Here is a 19,238-nt window from a genome sequence, read left to right as displayed (position 1 = left end):
AAGATAATTTATTACATGCGCATTTTTTAAGAACTTATTCTATTTTTAAATATGATTACTTTTCTTAAGAAGCGTTAGCGTTCATTATAATGATTTCTCTCTTCCATTCGCTTATAAATTTGCGGTTAAAAGACTGCTAGAAGCAGGACTTGGCAATCTAAGGAATGATAACCTTTCTTTAAATGTTGAGTGGTCCACGCTGCCCTCTAACTCTCACTCCCGGTGCACTACACCAACATAAACACTGACACGACCAGGAAAGCGTCGTGTTCACTGCGTCCTCCTCCACCGGAGTGCCAAATGTAGGTTCTGAAACACGAATGCTTTAATTTTATAACTTACGGACCTTTCCGCTTCATGAACTAATATCAGATGAAGCTGTAAAAGCCTTAACGCTAACTGCACCAACATCATCGAAACAGCATAATGCAGTACTGCTATAAATATTTTAATTCTATCTGGCGAATGTAGTGAAGATTCCTAGTAAAAATATTAACCAAAACAGTTAAACATTGTTAAATATTTTTATTGTGGTATATATGTTATATTTATTACTATTATTGGTTACAGAAGATAAAACAAAGTAATTAAGAAAAACATACCGATTTTATTTTCTTAAAAATCAATGTAATAATTTTTGTCTTAATTAAACAATACTCTATGGTCTTTTCAATCTGTAGAAAAGTGCCCGACGGAGTGTAGAATGAAATATGGTGTAAAATTATAATGGAATAAAATTTAAATAGCCATTTGAATAGTTTCAAAAAAACTTTACAGTTATTGTATTATCATAATAGGTAAATCAGTGAAGTTACGAATCATTTTAACAATTCTGTAATTTAGAGGTTATAATCTTATCTAATAATTTACAGAAATTTACCCTTGAAAAATACCTTTAAAATGGACGAATATACAAGAGAACCTTGCCCTTGGCGTATACTCGATGATTCAGGCGGTGCATTTATCATGGGTGCCATCGGTGGTGGCATTTTTCATTCGATCAAAGGTTTTAGGAATGCTCCGATTGGTTTCAATAGGAAAATGGTATGATATTAATTGATTTATATATTTTTTTTATATTTTGGGGTTAACCTGTGGTACTCTGCTGTACATGGGAAGGCTAGGTTATGCAGAGTTCTAACTCACTTAAACTTTTAATGGTTATTTAGAGCTCGTTAAGGAGCCCCACGATATGTTAGAGAAAAATTACATGAAGTAAACAAATTTACGTGGATATCTGTTCTTCTCTTTTTTAGCCAATAGACTTCTACTGCCAGGCATAGGCCTCCCCCAAATATCACCATGATGATCGGTTTTGTGCTGGCCGCATTCAGCGACTTCCTGCGACCTTAACTATGTTGTGAGTCCACCTAGCCCCCCTCCTACCCACACCACTTCTACCAGCTTGTGGTTGCCACTCAAAAACCCTAACAGCCATAAGTTGCACGAGTGATGTTCTTAGCCCACTGCTACTTCAGCTGAACAATTTTTCGAGCTATTTAGTATACATATATACATATACTAAGTAGCTCAAATATTTATTTATATACAGATAAAGAAGTACAATAAAAAAAATTAATGGTGCCCTGGAATTGTTGTGTCGAAACATATTCCGTTGATGGACTTTACTTCCAGGGAACCTGGCTGTTGTGTTATCAGTACAGAGCTATATGTTGCTGCCCTCCCTAAGTGTAATAGGTAAAAAGCCCTACCACAGTCATCCAAATGCCTTATCATTGTTATCATATCAGTCTATAGACAAATATTGTAATGCCTTGGCCTTCCCCAAAGATCACCAGAATCAGTTTTATGCTGCCAGCATCCAATAACTTTCTGCGATCTTAACCATGTCAGTTGTCCTTCCGGTGGAGGCTCATCTCTGCAGTACCTACTAAAAATTAAAAAAATAAATAAAAACTAATGTCATTTTAAAATAATTTACAGCTTGGAAGTTTAGCAGCAATAAAGGAACGTTCACCAATAGTAGCAGGCAACTTTGCAGTATGGGGTGGCATGTTTTCAACGATAGATTGCTCTCTAGTTTATTTACGGCAAAAGGAGGACCCTTGGAACTCAATAATGAGTGGAGCGCTGACCGGAGGTATACTTGCAGCTAGAAATGGTAAGACTTGATTTACTCTCTGTTTTAATATACTATGAAAGGTTGTGTAATGGACAAATACTATTAGAACTGGAGGGCAATGTCGCTTTCTTAAGTTAAATTCACACAACTACATTTTTGTGTAACAATTTTATTTTTTGTGTAAAGCTTTTATTTCTAATATACAATGTGTTCGTTCACCTTTGTTATCAACAACCTTTTACCATCTAGTATACAAATTTTCAATGCCAGAGCAGCAAAAATAAATTGTTTTTTCTGTGAAATATGTCGACAGACAAAATTACTTTTCAGTTCCTCTAATTATATATGTCCTTATGTTTAAGTACACCACTGTGATCAAAAATTAAGGTGGAATTGTCACTTAAAATTTAAGCATTAGGCAAGCAGGTAAATTTATTATTTCCTAGATTGATAGGATTGATTACAATAAAAAGCATTCCAAAACCACCATATTCACATAATTTCAGTCAGTGTGACTTCTAGCTATTCAGCAAACTTAAAAGGCCATGTGCGGACCCTGTTGGGGAGATGAAAACCAAATCAAAGAATGTCTCGAAGGGTATATGAAATAAAAGACTAGTCCAACTGTTTTGAGGACGGGGAAAAAGCTTTGGCAAAAGTATGCTTTATCAGACAGGGATTACTTTGAAGGGGATGAAATTGATTTTGTAGAATAAATTAGTAATTTACATTTTATAAACAAATTCACTTTTTGATCACAGTATTATATAAGTCCTTATGTTATGTACATATGGAAGATTTCCACCTATGTACTGACTTCACAATATCTTTGGAACCATGATGAAAAGTGAATTGAAATTTGGTAAAATTTTATTTTATATTGAGTGGAGGCTTTCAATTTTCGTAATTCCACATAGCAGACAGGCACTGTGGGCCATTCAAAATTATAGGGCATAACATTAAGTAGTTACCATTGACTCTGAATGATGATCTGTTGAGAAGAGCCGACCAGAAAGCCTAAAAAAGAAACACTTTGGAACTTTATTGTATATGTGTAAACTTAGTTCTTATCTTATCTTTTTTAATATATCTTTAATGTGTTTTTTATCATCATCTTTCAGGTGTACCCGCAATGGCTGGCAGTGCATTAGTTGGTGGTATTTTGTTAGCTTTAATTGAAGGAATCGGTATTATGTTCACCAGGCTATCAGCTGAGCAGTACAAACCACAACAAATTATCTTTGAAGATCCATCAATATTAGGACAAAATCAGGAACAGAGTCAATCTTTCCAATAGGGGTATAAATTAATTTAAATGAGAAAGTTCCAGATGGTTAGATGGCTAATCTCATATGTCACAATTTAAGGGCTTGATTAATACAGTTCATTTTGTTTACCGAACCTTACAGATGGTTTTACAAGATATATGTTAACATTCAAAATATTTGTGTATTTTTTGTACATATTCTTTCTTTGAAATCCGTGATTTCTTTTTAAATTTAGTTACAGACTACATAGTATGCAGTTTGTAATGCTTGTGGTCTTTAGTGATATGTATATACTTGAAATTTAAAACAAATACCTCTTGCCCAAAAATATGATTTCACATACAACATTACTTATTAACAGTGAGGGATATTTGGATTCATGTTTTATTTGAATGTATGTATTGCAGCAGTTACAAAATATAAGAAGGCATGTAAAAGTTCATAATGGAGTCTCAACCTGTACATATTCAGGCATATGCTTAAAATTAAAATGCTTTCCCTAAAAATGAGCTTTTTAGGGAAAGCATTGCTGAACAGTGTTTTAGGTAAATATGGATCCAAATATCTGATCTCTGGTAACACAACTTTAGGTCTGTTGTTCACTGCACATCTTAACCATAAGGTTAAGTATACTTGCAAGCCTGTACATGGCATGGCAAAGCTCCTAATAAGCTGCAGATGTGGTCACTGTTAATCTTTGCAAGAAAACAATTATCCTTGCTAGGGCACGATGAATCCGATACCATTTATGTTTACAAGCTCCCAAATTGATCTATAAGATAAAGCTGTGTCTACATATGAAAAATTTCACAGATTAAAATGTGTGTGTACAACAGCCCTTGCATCAATTGGAATATTGCCATAGATACCTGAAATTATTTAGTATATTATTTTTAGTTCTCCGCTATTTGCTCATGCCATATGAGTATCGGTAATTCCTATAAATATTCTGTATTTTGAATGATTGAGTTGTTATTTTGTTAATGTCTCTGATATATTGCATGCAGTTTTAACTTTCAACATATTTATTTGTTTCCCATATCGTTGAATGTACATGTACGATTTGTACTGAATGGATTTTGACAAGTAGGTTGTGAAGAATTATTTGGCCCGTCTACCAACCGAATCTTGTTATATATCATTATTCTAGTTCTCTACAATTGTACAAAATTGCAGGCAATATTTCGAGAATGTGATGGTTTAAAATAAAAAATAAAAATTGATTTGATATTGTTTAATTTTATCCTAAATTATGGTATACATCTCTAGACCAAGCTAATATCAGAAAACGCAGTTTCTCTTTGGTTAGTGATAATAATGGTGTTTATATGAATCTAATTTTTGCATGGCACAAACAAATGGTGTATTAAGACTGATAGCCACTTATGATTTAGTATATTCTAACACTGATTCCTGGTTTGGTGGAAAATAAAGGCTGTTGGGGTCGAAAGGTTCTCAAGTAGCAACCATGAGCCATTGAATAGGCTCTCCACAAGATGGATGGACTTGGACAAGTCTCTGAATGTGGTCAGCACAAGACCATCATGGTGATGTTGATGTTTTGCGGGTGGCCTATGCCTTGCAATGGGTTTCTATTAACCAACATGGTTAACCCTACATGGCTACTCGTCACAGATCACCCTCATCCACCCATCTCCCTAAGATCACTGGCACCATCAAGGGTCTGCTGGGATTTCTTGAAGCGTTGAGATGGCTTGAGTAAGGCCAACCCTGATGCAAAACGAGTGCAGTGCCACTTGGTTTTTAAAAGCAGCTTGTTGAAACAAGACAAGACTATCGGCCTACTTGGTTATATATTCAAAACCCATAATGAATTTCTATATAAGCTTATCTATACGTTAATTTACATTTAAGAGATTTCCACCTATATACTGACTTATCATGATATCTTGAAGCCACAAGGCTTAGAGAAATTAAATTTAGTAGGGAAATTTATTTTGACAAGGCGGCTAAGGGATTTTACAAAAATTTCTTTGCAAGGGTGGTCAAGGAGGTATGCATTATATTTGGAGATCAGATATGGGATAATTAGTATTTTATAAAACTGATATTAGGATGGTTGTGATTTGGTCACAAAAAATTTGACTATCATTCCTGATCAGCTTTAGATTTTATTAATTTTGGTGGACCAGGCATTTTTCCCTGGAAGTCTAAAGAGATGATGATTATGACTGCAGCACCATAGGCGTCCCCAATTAGTTTTCAATTATACCAGTGGTAATCAGCCTGGAACCAGCATTTTCCAATGGTCATAACAAGGTTTTCGGTCTGTTGGTGGCTGCCCTGCAATTGTCGCATGCTTGTAGTTTACTGAATTGGTGTGTTTTAATGGCAAGTATATCATAAAACCTACAAACTGATTAGGATGCTAATTTTCAATATTAAAAAAATACATTTATCTTGTCTCATCATTTGTAACTTGTACACCTTTTAAAGAAATAGATAAATGTAAACACATCTTTACATTTTTTAACAATCACTGTAATCATCAGTCTCTTATAAAAGTGCTATGTCAACTCTGGTTAATAACATATAAATAAAGCTTACTAATTTGATCTTAATTATAAATGCGTGGTATGATGGCATAGGACTTGTTGCTAATGACTTCTCGAGTCACTACGCTTGATTAATAGTTGGCTTATTTTGCGCAGCATTTTCTCCCATTTTTCTAATCTCTTTGATTACGTGGGCCAAAACTTCAGGGTCCACGCCTAGTTCGCAGAGCTTGATGCAAATCGTAAGGGTTTCTTGATCCAGACCCGTAGAAAGGAGTTGCGATATTTGATAAAGCATTTGAAACGCTTCGCGCGCTTGTCCTATTTGAGCGTTTTTCTCGGATGTCATTGTTGCTGCAATTAACATAATAAAACACATTATTGTTATTACATTGTAACCTCCACGTACGCATTACGTTATTATTAACTTACTTTGCACTATATATATATTAAAACCATATAGAGAGTATGTATAGTTTACAAAGACTGTTGTATGCTGAGATGTGTTTTAAATTTTCATTGACATTCCGTTGATTTTGATTAGACAAACGTCAACTTTAATATCTTGATTCTGACAATAACTTGTGGGTTACCATGTATAAAAATATTTATAAAAACATAACTAACATAACCATTTTAATTTTTATTTAATTAACATTATCAAAACGCAATAATTATTGATATTGCGTTATGAAAATGTTTAAATAAAAATTATTTAATATTTTTAATTAATTATTTGCACTATTATTTAATATATAACAAATATTCGTAGCGACGTCTTTTATTGCGCCCTTCCCGGAAAACCATGGTCAAGTTTATGACGAGTTGTCTGTACAGGTCTTTATGACCTGCTTATCTGAAACCTTCCGTTATTACGAGACTCATCACCACAACATAGTATCGGCCAATGGGGTTCGTGATCACCCTGTTTGTATCTTTCCCTCTACTTATCCTACGACTATGAGCTTGTTGAGACTTGCTGGTTCCCTCCGAAGTATGTTGCCAAAGTAGTCCAGAATCCGCTGTTAGCAGATAGTATAGTGCCTGGTCTTTACATGGCAGTCTACGGATGATGGTATGGGCACTTTTTTTGCTGAATGGAATGGACATGATGGACTGGCATTAGTATTATCAAAGTTAATCGTGTAAGACTCTTTTTTAATTAATAGTAATAATCCGTAAACAATTAGGCAAATCTCGCAGTTCATTCTTAACGTTTGCCTTTATAAAAATAGAAAGTAGATAAAAGCGTTATATATTGGTTATTTACAATTATGCTTATTTGTTAATTACAGTTTTAAAAATAGCAGTTTTTTTGGTTTGCTAGAGAAAATTTACACTTTTAGAATTTATTCCAATTTAAAAAAATGTTTAGTGTCACTACTCTTTGAATAAAATTTTTTGTAATAATTTAAAACTAAAAACATAAACAGTTAGTTTAATGATTATGCTGTTCAATATGTTTTAATTTAAATTAAAAAAAGACATACAATACAAAAAAAACTTACTAATTAAATACATAGATGGAGAATAAATAGATTTTATCTCATAAATTTATTACGGCTGAAAGTTTCGTTTTGAAACAGTATAGATAATAAAATATTTCGTGCAGCATTGAAAGTCGAGCGGGAAAGTTTGGAATATCATGTCGCTTTACAGTTTTCTATTTTCGTACCCTCGCGTCCATACTCCAGAAATAGCTATTGTTCAAGTTTTGTACAGTTTGATTTGTGCTTTGCTTTTTAGGCTACGATAATTTATTTATTTTCTTCTGTAGATAATTGTTTCAAAGGAAATTATTATGGTGAGTTTAGTTTTTATACCTCTGTAATGTATTAACCCGAACCGGCAACATTTTTGAGAAATTTTGTCAAGTCATTACTCAAATTTAGGCCACGTGTGATTTATTACAAGCAATTTTCTTAAACTAGTAATGGTTGAGTTAAATTTGAGCCTCCGTCATATATCTTTTAATATGTCTATGAATTTAAAACAGTCACAATATTTACATTTCGATTAATCTTGTTTACAAGACGTAGTACCGTATGAACGTATATATATTGGGTACGGATTTGGATTTTTGTTGAATATTTTCTTAAATCGTTGAAATATTAATATGATATTTTATTATTGTCTTAAATAACGTTTAGCTTAGTCGTAACAATAATCTAGATTGGCGTTCTAAATACTGAATTTTGGTCAATGACCGCTTGTAATGAAAGACCTCAAAAAAAAAAGAAATGGGAAAATACAGATATCCTCTACAACTTTTTTAAATATTTTTTTACGATAAGTTAATTGTGAATGTAGAATTTATAATTAACAAAGTTTTGGGTCGAGAAAAAAGTATTATTGAAAATAGTATGTAAAAACTTGTAATCAAATCTGCTACTTGTATCTGGCTGATTTTAAAAATAACATAAAATAATACATTCCCCTTTCAAAATTTAGTGCGTAAAACTTTTTTAAGTTATTTTTTTTCTGTCGTAATAGGTGAATGAAATGAACGAATTCGATACATTTAGAATTTTACCAAAAAAAAAAAAAAAATCCGACGCATGCCGCGAAAATAAATCACGACGTTTTTAGACCTAATACAATGATAATAATACAAAGTTGGTTTAAGCGTTTTCAATCCGAGAATTTTGATGTCAAAGATGCTTATTTTGGCCGTCCAGTCACTGATAACTATTGACTTTAATTCGGCAAATTTTGATAAGATTTAAAATAAAATAAGTTTTATAATAACTTCTATATAAACTTCTTGCTCACATCGCACATAAACGCGTGCGATGCAACAAAGCCAAGTGCCACACAAACTACAAAACGATGCGTTTACAGAGTTTTGTATCATATTTTTATGACATCCCACGCTGGCGATTTAAAAACAAATTAAAACTTAAACAGGACTATAACATACTATTATATATTGGTGTATAAATAGCCGTGTAACTTTTTAAATGCAAGCTCCCCGTGCAACTGGTAGGCGCCTCCCCAGCTTTTAGTTTCTAGTTTAAGTCTAGTTCACGGACCCTTCCGCTCCGTGAACTCAGTACTGATGAAGCTGTAAAAGCCTTAGGGCTAACAGCATTAACATCTTCAGAAACAAATGCAAGCATTACGTGATGGCGTTAGTATAGAACAGTCATGTGGCATACTTCGCACAACAGTCTTTCATTTCAATAAGGATAGAACATCATTATACTTCTAAGGTTCTTTACTCCTAAACTTATATGTAAGTATATATTTTCTTCATTGCCAGGCGGATGCTGTACAGCCTCAAGAAAAGCCAGAAGGGGACGCCGTTGTTTCACCAGTTCCTAACGGAATTGATATAGCACAAGAAGTGAAACCAGACAGTGAAAAGGAATTAGTCGACAAGCTAGTAAGTTATTCTTTTAATATAAACATATGAATTCTGTTAATCATCAAATAATATCTTGAGTACTCCCACGCAACTGAGGTGAACAGGTTTAGGAATAAATTCATAGTGAATTTGTACGCGGTGTAAGGTGTTAGGTTCACTAACATTACTAAATATGGGCGTTCTTAGATGTCCATATAAACATTAATACTGGCAGTGTATAATTAAAAAAGAAAAATAAAATTGTACATGTCATCTGTCAGTCACGTCAGTGTCATATAGCACAACAGATGCCACAGCTAAAAAAGCATTAAGTATTCGTTTTATTCTTATCTTAAAGAATATATGCGGTCTAAGATCTACATAATGCTATTAATACTAGCAGTATATAATTAACAAAGAAAAATAAAATTCTACATTTCATCTGTCAAAGTCACGTCAGTGACATATAACAGATCAGATGCCACAGTTAAAAATGCATATAGTATTCGTTTCGTTCCTATCTTAAAAATATATATATGTGGTCTAAGATCTATATAATGCTTTTAATACTGGCAGTGTATAATTAATGAAGAAAAGTAAAATTATACATGACATCTGTCAAAGTCACGTCACTGTCATATAGCAGAATATATATGACAGAGTGAACAAAGCCAAAAAGCATATGAAATCAAAAACATGAGATCGCTATGGACATGTCGTTGGGGTTTAAATTACGGGATGGTACGTTATGAACCAATAAAAACGGACTTGTGATTATCAAATTTTGGCGCCAAAACCGGAAAACGAAATTCAGTTGGAAATAACGAACAGCGCGAAAGATGTATGAAACGGATTCGGACGTATATAAAAAGTTTATTTATTTCGAATTATTTACGACCATTTTATATATAGCTGGTTATCTAATAGGCGAAGTTTTGGGCCGACGTCCGAATATTTATCCTTGCAATGTTCGTACTCACATCAGTATTGTTGTAATTTTCATTATTCGATTTTTAAAATCGTTTAAACTTTTTTCTTTTTTTTTGTCATTAACAAGTTCTGTTGTTCATCGGATGTCAAAGTTTCGATTCCTGGCAGATCGCATACTTAAAGATATTATGAGACATTGGACCCACGTGAATAACAGTCTAAAATACTCGCTTTTAGTGGTGACTCGTGTCCTGACCAAAATTAGGATTATATACATTAAAAATTTCGAGGATTATTTGTATATAAGTGCTATACATTAGTACTATTTAACGGTGTTATATAAAATGCTATTTAAAACTGTATTGTATTGTTTCGGAAGAAGTTAATGCTGATAGCCTTTCGGCTTTAACTGCTTCATCGGAAAGAGTTTACGGAACGGAGGGGTCCGTGAACTTAAAATTTAAAACTGCTATTAAAAAGTTCTGTTTGACAGTATTTTATGTTAAACAATGCTATATAGAAGCGCTATATAATAGTGTTATTTTAAAGCACTATCTAACTATGTTATTGAAAGGTCCTATTACATAATACTTTTTAGATCGCTACCCAATAGTTTTATTTAACAGTGCTTTTTAACACTGCTACTAAAAGTTCAATTTCTGTTTGACAGTGTTTTAAACAGTGCTATATAACAGCGCTCTGTAACAGTGTTATTTATACGTACAATCTAACTATGCTAATCAAAAATGCTATTAAACGGTATTTTACGTTGCAACCCAATATTGTTATTTGATAGTGCTATTTGAATATGTTATTTGATAACGATAATTAACAGTGCTATAATTTCCAGGCGGAACCAACTTCAAGCTCTGGATCTGGAAGTGGTGAACCACTGGCCCTTGCTGAAAGCGCTGCACCAGAAAATTCTCAAGATGCTAAACCTGTGAGAATATTATAATTTTTCTTGTTTAATAGTTTCCACAACGTCAATTTCTGATATGAGAATCACAAATATTGTACATTGATGCAAGATATACTGTTTTGTTTGACGACTTTGTTACGTTACAACCAGTACTATTAGATATATATCGCCGAAGCCTATGTCCACCGGTGGACATGAAATGATAATAGTCTACTGAAATGTATACCAAGGATTTCAATGGTATTATATCATACTGTATATTTAATGGAATCAGGCGTTACCTTGCGGAAGTCCATTAAGTGTATAATATTTTAAGTTCATCCTAAGTAAGAAAAGGACCAATATTTAGCCACTTCCGCACATGCAGTGGTAGTCGTGCAACAAAGCGCACCGCCCGCCAGCCCGCTGATAAATGCGTATGCGGCAAACCGCCGCCGCCAAATTACTCAACACATGTTTCACCCCTCCACGGGGTATCTTCAGGAGCTATGTTACACCGATTAGTGCTAAACACAGAGTCCTCTGTGTCCTCTGAGGCACATTTGTTGCACGACTACCACTGCATATGCGGAAGTAGCTAAATATTGGTCCTTTTTTACTTATCATACTGTATTTTTTAATATTATGTTGAGCAAAAAGTCAAATAAATATGGTTCGAATTTTCAACTAAAATGCAAAGGAATTCTTTTCCTGACCTATCATAATATCATCATCACCATGTAAGTCTATAGAAGCCCAAGATTGAAGACTTCTGCAAAGATGACCACAATGACCGATATTGCGCTATCCGCTTCCAGTGTCCTACCGTGATCTTGACTATGTTGTAGTGGTGGGCGTACTTAAGCCGTGTCTATTGGCACGTGGTCACCGATCGAGAACCTTCCACCTCCAATAGCCGTTCGTTTCACCAGTTATATGCTCCACTCATTGCCATTTCAGATGATTAATTCTTCGTGCTACATCGGTGATCTTCGTTCTTCTTCGGATCTCCTAATTTTTTTTAATTTACGCGTCAACATTTACTGTAAAATACCCGGCGATAAATCGCACGACAAAACGTCACATAGATAGTGTGGGACAGAGATAACGCTCTACGAAGCCGAAATTAGCCGATTGTCTCTTTCCAAAGGTCGATGTGCAATATTTATCGCCAATTACTATAGTGTCATTGTTTGTTTTAGTTCAACCGTCATTTTAAAAAATAACTTTGTATGTCTCTGATGAAAACAAAGTTTAATTCATTTAAAACATAAAAGCATTCATTTCAGGAAGTGATAAAATCTAATGAAGCGAATGAAATTCAAGTGCCGGTAGATAAAATAGCGAAAGAGGAAAATAATGTGGAAAATTCCGAAGTAAAAGCGAATACGGAAACGGAAGTGGCGAAGGAGGAAGTGAAGCCTGAACAAAGTAAAGCACCTGGACAGTGTGTAAGTTTGTGAAAAGTTTATTCATAGCTTATTAATCAAAAAGTTTCCATGTACAATATTAGCGAGATGATAGATTATATATTATTGATTATATATATTTGGACTTTTATCTTCGCTTTGGAAAAAAAACAGTAACTTATATAGATATATATAAATGCTTAAAGAGAAGGTTCGAGACTGATTGACGGAAAGATCTTACCTTTTTTATATTGCGAATTTTATGATACAGGGGGTGCTAATCTGCGTCTCTCTAAAGATTAATTTTGGCTATACATAAATGTATTCTAGTACCCTTGTAACTTTTGAGTCAAAATATTTATAAAAATCTTAATTTTCTACTATAGGTTTCAAAATGACTTTTAAATTTCTTACAATATATTTGAGTTAACAAGTGTAAAGGTATCATATATATATATTTACAGAATTTTTAATATAATTCATACAATTAAATCATTGTTCGAGATAAAATGTAAATTTTGAAAAATTGCTCAAATTATCGACTTTTTTTTAAATGACCTACGTTTTTGAAGGCCTCTTGTATTACCCCTGTAATGGTTCACAGGGAATATTTTCACAGTTTTTTCACATACTTTTTTTTTTTTTTTCATTCTCGTCTTTATCGAGGATCTTAGCTATTCCTAATACAGTATAATGTTAATTAATATATATATATATATATATATATATATATAGATATATTTATATCGGGGAATTATATGACAAAAGTACAAAATATGTGTATTGAAGTTAGATATATGTACACGTATATGACAGCACTCCTAATATACTTAAGATGCCGGTTAGTTAATTATGATCGATGTTCAGATTTCGCTAATTTCGTGGTGGAATAATAATAATAATTATTCACACCAGTAATTTGTTCCGACTTCCCAGGAGCTGACATAGGTTACATAAATTTGAATATTGAAATAATTTGAAAATCAATCGTAGCCAAAAATAATCTTTTGGCCACCTGGTATATATCATAACTTAGTATTTATGTTTTGACCCACTGCAGCATCGGGACTTGCCCTAGATCCTAATAAAACAGAACACAAAGCTTAGGAAGCTATTGCAATTGTACACTTACTTGTCTAGGGAGAATGGCAGCAAAGGGAGGCGGAGCTGTTGAAGAAGATCGAGGAGTTGGAACGGGTGAAAAGCGCTCGCAGTGAGGATGGACTGCGTTTGGAGTTAAAAGTTAGAAATACTTCACTTTTGTTTATTAACATGTTTAAGGTTAGGAGAAATCGCTGGATTTGAATAGCGGAACATCATAAAGGTGATATGAAGTGAAGGTCTATGTCTTGCACTGGGCCCTCATCACCTTATCAGATGATGTTTCAATTATTTATATTCTTATCCGCATCGGAGTAGTTCTAATGATGGCTTGCGTTAAAAATGCCCGAAGAGTTCAATTTAATGGAAACCTGATTGAAACTAAGGTATTACTTTGTGATCATATCGCAAAATATATTCAAAATAGCATCCGTTGAATTTACAAATTTCTAAGTAAGAAAGGGACTAATATATAGCTACTTCCGCTATGCAGCAGTAGTACGCGCATTTGTCAGCGGGCTGGCGGGCGGTGCACTTCATTGCACGACTACTGCTGCATAGCAGAAACAGCTCTATATTAGTCCCTTTCTTAGTTAGGTAGGTCTTCCGCAAAGTAACGACTTTTTCCGAAATTTCTTTTTGTTTACTCCGTTCCCATAAAATCCTTAGTGTTGTTATAGGTATGTAATTTCACAGGTATAACAAAAAGGGTGTAACCAATAAGTTATATTCATACAAATATTTACCAGTTTTAAAATAAGGTTCTTTAGTGACGACTACACGCTGGTAGACGAGACGAGTAGGGTAGGAGGAATAACGATACAGTTTAGGTCACTGAAAGTGGCTGATATTGATATGCAGGCAGCGCAGGACCTTTAAGGCGATCTTTGGGGGAGACCTATGCCTTGTAGTGGGCGTCCATCAGCTGAAAAGAAGAAGAAGGAGATGTGAATGTAGAAATAATAGGTATAGATAGAATAGGTCTAGAAGAGAATGGTATTAGTCCTATTGCACCAAACGAACGTGGCAATCGAACGATAAATGATTGTAAAGTTACGTACTAGTTCTTGTATCTGAAAATATGAGGTATCAAGAACTGTCAACAGGATATTTGACTCAGGTACGCGAAGAGGAGATAGATCTGCTGAAGGCAAGGGTGAAGAATTTGGAGACGGAGCTCCAAGCCGCGCTGTCAAAGCCAGGGGGTAAGAACAAGGAGATGATTGAAAACATCAAACAGCAACACGAGGAGGTGAGTCCAGATGTTTTTATTGACTTATTAGAAGATCAGCTGGTGTATAATGTTTCTATGGAAATATTGATTTGTAAATATAGGTTAAAGTTTGAATGTTAATGTTGGTATAAAATTTCTTCTATCATAAATGAAGTCATTGCAATTTTAGGAAATTTTCTGCTGGACATGTGCCTATCTATAGATTTATAGGCTTTCATTTTGTTTTATCAATATCACTACTGCACTTTCTAATTAACGGTTAATTATTTTTTTTAATGGCCCCCTCTATTGGGGGCCTCTCGTACCCCCTATCTTTTGTGGGACAGGGACTTTTCGGGCAAATTTAATTATTCACATGATTTTTTATTATTTACTTTCTCTTCTTTCATACTTCACATTGTGTTTCGGTCTATTCTTTCATGCCACAACTCTGTTGTCTTTCCCTTTTGCTCTGTATCACCTTTCATTCATTCCTCTTTTCTTTTTACATTTTCATAATTACATTGTTAATTTATATCACATTTTTATTACTTAAATTCTATAATTATTTTATATCACAGTACTGTATATAATTTTGCTCTTATTTTGTCTCCATTATCTATTTATTTGCAATATTTACATTTTATTTCTTTCTATAGCATTTTTTACGATTTTTCTGCAGAGGGTGATGAATGACTGTTTTTTGTCTTTTTCGCTTATCAGGGAGGCTATTGACTCCTCCAGGTTAATTATTAAAACAAATCGGTAGACGTTGCGTGGGTCGGTTCCTCACTAGGGGGGCCAACGGCATAGGTAGTGGGATGTCGATTGAATTGGGAATCACAAAACCGATGGAGACGAACTTTGGGGAGGCCTAGGCCTCGCAGACGACGTGGACCTAACTGTGGACTAGCGTTTACTTAAATAAAATGGTATCTGAAGGGTTTCTTTTTTTAATTTCCCGCATTCTCTATTATATTCACAGATACTTCATTTTAAATTCATGTTTCTTATATCTTTTCTTTCGTTTTTTGCTTCTCTTACCATATATTTACATTCCATTCACATCTCTCATCATTTCCTTTTTTATATCATTTAGTTTTTAGCATTTTGTTTAATTTCATGACTCTTTTACTGTTGATATAAATTTCTATATTTTTTTTATTAATATTTACAATTTCTTATCTTGTCATTATTACCTAAAGAGGAAAGGTAAGAAGAGGCTATGGAATTGACTTCAATGGTCTACCATATCTAGCAGTAAAACCCAACTGACAAACGGAATTTATCAATGGCAGAACTATATTTAAATTAACTATAGTAAAATCTCTATTCAGTAAAGTAAACAATGCAATGCCTTATAGCTAAAGACCCAAAGAGAGTTTTCCACCTTAGTCGCTGAATCAAAGTTCAGGATATGCTGTAGAAACCAATATATATGTTGGTGATTGTGTCATTTTAGTTGCTAAGCAAAGCCCGTGGAATGATATTCGACAAGACGAAGATGGTGAAGAACCAGGAGCTGCAGATCGAGGCGCTTACCACGCAGGTGCAGTCGTTGAAGGATATCAACGTCATCACCAAGGATCTTCTGGAAATTAGGAATTCTGAAATTAAGGCAATGGAAGTAAGCAGTTTTAATAAACGTTTGAAATTTGATAGGAAATTAACTTTATATTTGAGTTGAGATCTCGGTTATTTATTATTCAAGATCAGGTTTGATTGTGTGAAGAACGGACTACTTTTAAAGATGCAAATCTAATGTATGAGTCGACTTTATGTTTGTTTTCATAAGTCCTTCCTTTTTTCATAAGTTACTTCTTTATCCAGAGTGACCGCGACCACTCTAACTAAAAGTGCACAAATAAGAAGATAATTTTAGTGATAAAGAAATTCCAATCTTTTTAAACGGTTTTATTTATTTCGACCCGTACGGAATTTATTTGGATCAAAATTAGACATTGAAATTTAAGCACCTTACCGTTGTCAGATTGATCTGAAATTTGGTACACACATTTAATTTAGATGACAATACAATATAATAAAATCAATAACATTATAAATCTAAGATGGCCGCCGATACAAAATGGCGGATTATATATTTTTCCTTAACCCCCTCAATATGGGTATCAAATGAAAGGGCTACACTAGTAAAACACGATGATTATGTCAAAATTTAAAATTCAAGATGGTCGCCGTTCCAATATGGCGGACTAGGTACATATTTTTCCACAACCATTACAATATGGGTATCAAAAAACCGTTTAACTTAAAAGTTTTTTCAATTTATTTATTAATATAGACAAACCTTTGATAGTGCTGCCATCTATTTCAAATGTAGAAGACTTTTTATAAGGCACTTTTGCAAGAACTAACGGTAAAATTTTTTAACTTTGCATCGAAGTTAACATATCTTGTTCAATTCTAATGTGAAGCCTGTATGGTTTCTTTTTCAGGAACGCTTCCAAGCTATGGAGGCTAGATTTAAAGCGGAGAAGGAGAGGTATTCCCTGGTTCTGCAGCGAGCTCAGACCAGTACCACTATCAATGATGACCTTCGTAAAGAATATGAGACCCAATTGGCGATATTCAAAGTGAGTAGCTTTTTTACAAACGTTATTGTTTGGTATAGTATATTTAGGTAGCTAGCACTGCGGCTTCTATATAAGGTTATATCAATCTCGTTGGAGAAAGACGGGGAGAAAAGTGTTGAAAAGACAAAAAAATACGTGTTGAGTGAATTAGCGGTGGTAGTTGTGTTTCGCATTGTTTACCGTACCCGCATTTATTAGCGGGTTGGCGAGCGGTGCATTTATTGCACGACTACTGCTACATAGCGGAAGTAGCTATATATTAGTCCTTTTCTTACTTAAGGTGGACTTCCGCAAAGTAGCGCCTGAATCTATTTGATATATTATCTATTTAACTTTTCATTTTAATTTGTTTTTTCATTGTTTGACTATAAATCATTATATGTTCTCAGTGAGATAGTTATAAGGTAACAACTGTAATTAATTTTATATTTCTAAGCTTCTAAGTTTGTACTTTCTTACTGCCTTTTTTTACTGTCTATCTCCAATAAAGTAAATAAGTAAATAAATAAATTTTAATTTCTAACATCAGTTTTAATGTCATTTACAAAATTTCTATTCATTGGTCTTAAAGAATGGATCATATCTGTGATGTTATATATTTTTTTATGATTTTAAGGAATTACGCGAAAAATATGAAATGAGAGTTCAAGCCCTTGTCGCTGAAAACCAACGCCTGAAGGGGTCCAATGGCAGCTCGAGTTAGACATCATTCGCGTACGTGAATAACAAAGACTGTCCCTAGGCGGTATTCGGCAGAAAAATCAAGACAATTTGTAAAATTATTGAATGTTCTTGTTTAATTTCATGTTTATATACATTTTTATATTTTATTACTGTACCTAATAAACGGATGTGTTTATATAATTTCTTTCATTGGTGCTTTCTTTTTTTAATTATATTTTTTGTTATGTCAATTATTATATCTTTATCTATTTGCCATAATATCTGAATTAGATTCTTTATTTCTGGATATATCTATAAAGGTTTCTTCAATATGAAGTCTATCATCATCAAAATTTAAGACAGAACGTCTTCTGCTAGATATAGGCTTCCTTCCGTATATTTTTAATTAAGATCACTTGAATGTGGTCTGAATTCAGCATCTCCCGAAGGCTTTACAAGGTCGTCCGTCCGACTTGTTGGTCTTTCGCTGCGCTTGCCGGTCTTTACTACAGAACTTTAATACTCTTGTGGCTAAAGGTTTACGAGGATATAAATTCGTCCAAGGATGTGGTGCACTACCTGAGTAGGCATCCTTACTCTGGAGAGAATATCTTGAAATAGAGAAACGCCTTGTATCTCATATTTAAGCCCATAAGCAAGTTCTCATTAGCCATGGCTACGGTGCAGAGACAAGTTTAAAGACGCTCACCATCCACGAGGCTCAGGAGGTAAAGAGTGAAGTGGTCATTGATATATGTCGAACAACAGACACCCTCGGAGTGTATAACAGTGTCCATCACGCGGTGGTGGCAGTGGTCGAAACTCAGGATGCAATCGCAAGATTCATCGATGTGGCGAATACGGCAACCGCTGCACAGATACTGGCGCACAATTTGGATGATAATATGAAGTAGGGTTGAGAGAGTGGTTACATGAAACGTAATTTGAATAACTGGACGCTATTAAGGCGTCGTTAAAATAAATTAAGAGACTTATTAAACATTCAAAAACGTGATAAAAATAGGATATGTTAAACGTAAATGTAATAACTAAGGCATGTATGCTAATGTCTGTGTAATATAGATAAAATATATCCTCGTGGCTATCAGTTTTGTTTCGCTATTTGGCCTGCCACTGCTACTTCAGCTTCTTTCTTCTTATTACTCTTTCGTTCTTGACGAGAAATCTTGGGTCTTCCTCTCTATGGATGGTAG

The 19,238-nt window shown here is 34.0% G+C and overlaps 2 protein-coding genes across 3 annotated transcripts; both read left to right on the top strand.

The window, feature by feature from the left end:
• Window positions 1–684: 684 nt before the first annotated feature.
• Window positions 685–3,851, top strand: Tim17b (Translocase of the inner mitochondrial membrane 17b). Its single transcript, XM_068767761.1, has 4 exons — window positions 685–797; window positions 873–1,044; window positions 1,945–2,122; window positions 3,205–3,851. Exons 2-4 carry the CDS (start codon window positions 901–903, stop codon window positions 3,378–3,380), a joined length of 498 nt encoding a protein of 165 aa, XP_068623862.1. The 5' UTR covers window positions 685–797; window positions 873–900; the 3' UTR covers window positions 3,381–3,851.
• Window positions 3,852–7,522: 3,671 nt separating this feature from the next.
• LOC137925003 (uncharacterized) lies at window positions 7,523–18,217 on the top strand. 2 transcript variants are annotated; one of them, XM_068768434.1, is made up of 9 exons: window positions 7,524–7,671; window positions 9,130–9,252; window positions 10,994–11,086; window positions 12,334–12,495; window positions 13,594–13,695; window positions 14,675–14,806; window positions 16,230–16,394; window positions 17,224–17,361; window positions 17,978–18,217. In XM_068768434.1, the coding sequence occupies exons 1-9, from the start codon at window positions 7,669–7,671 to the stop codon at window positions 18,062–18,064; spliced, it is 1,005 nt and encodes a 334-aa protein (XP_068624535.1). In that variant the 5' UTR covers window positions 7,524–7,668; the 3' UTR covers window positions 18,065–18,217. The 2 variants fall into 2 exon arrangements, with proteins under 2 accessions (XP_068624542.1, XP_068624535.1); XM_068768441.1 differs by lacking the exon at window positions 12,334–12,495 and having other exon boundaries at window positions 7,523–7,671.
• The last annotated feature ends 1,021 nt before the right edge of the window (window positions 18,218–19,238 follow it).

This window comes from Battus philenor, unplaced genomic scaffold (assembly GCF_028537555.1).
Source record: "Battus philenor isolate CCGP_79_NKW_IND1 unplaced genomic scaffold, ilBatPhil1.0.hap1 SCAF_10, whole genome shotgun sequence".
NCBI classification, from domain to species: Eukaryota; Metazoa; Arthropoda; class Insecta; order Lepidoptera; family Papilionidae; genus Battus; species Battus philenor.
The sequence above is the reverse complement of the archived record's forward strand: the minus strand, read 5'-3'. Positions and strand labels throughout refer to the sequence as shown.

Coding starts and splice junctions, on each gene's coding strand:
- Tim17b (XM_068767761.1), top strand. CDS start 901: ATGGACGAATATACAAGAGAACCTTGCCCTTGGCGTATACTCGATGAT. Junction 1,045..1,944: donor TTGGTTTCAATAGGAAAATG/GTATGATATTAA, acceptor AATAATTTACAG/CTTGGAAGTTTAGCAGCAAT. Junction 2,123..3,204: donor TATACTTGCAGCTAGAAATG/GTAAGACTTGAT, acceptor ATCATCTTTCAG/GTGTACCCGCAATGGCTGGC.
- LOC137925003 (XM_068768434.1), top strand. Junction 11,087..12,333: donor ATTCTCAAGATGCTAAACCT/GTGAGAATATTA, acceptor CATTCATTTCAG/GAAGTGATAAAATCTAATGA. Junction 16,395..17,223: donor CTGAAATTAAGGCAATGGAA/GTAAGCAGTTTT, acceptor TTTCTTTTTCAG/GAACGCTTCCAAGCTATGGA.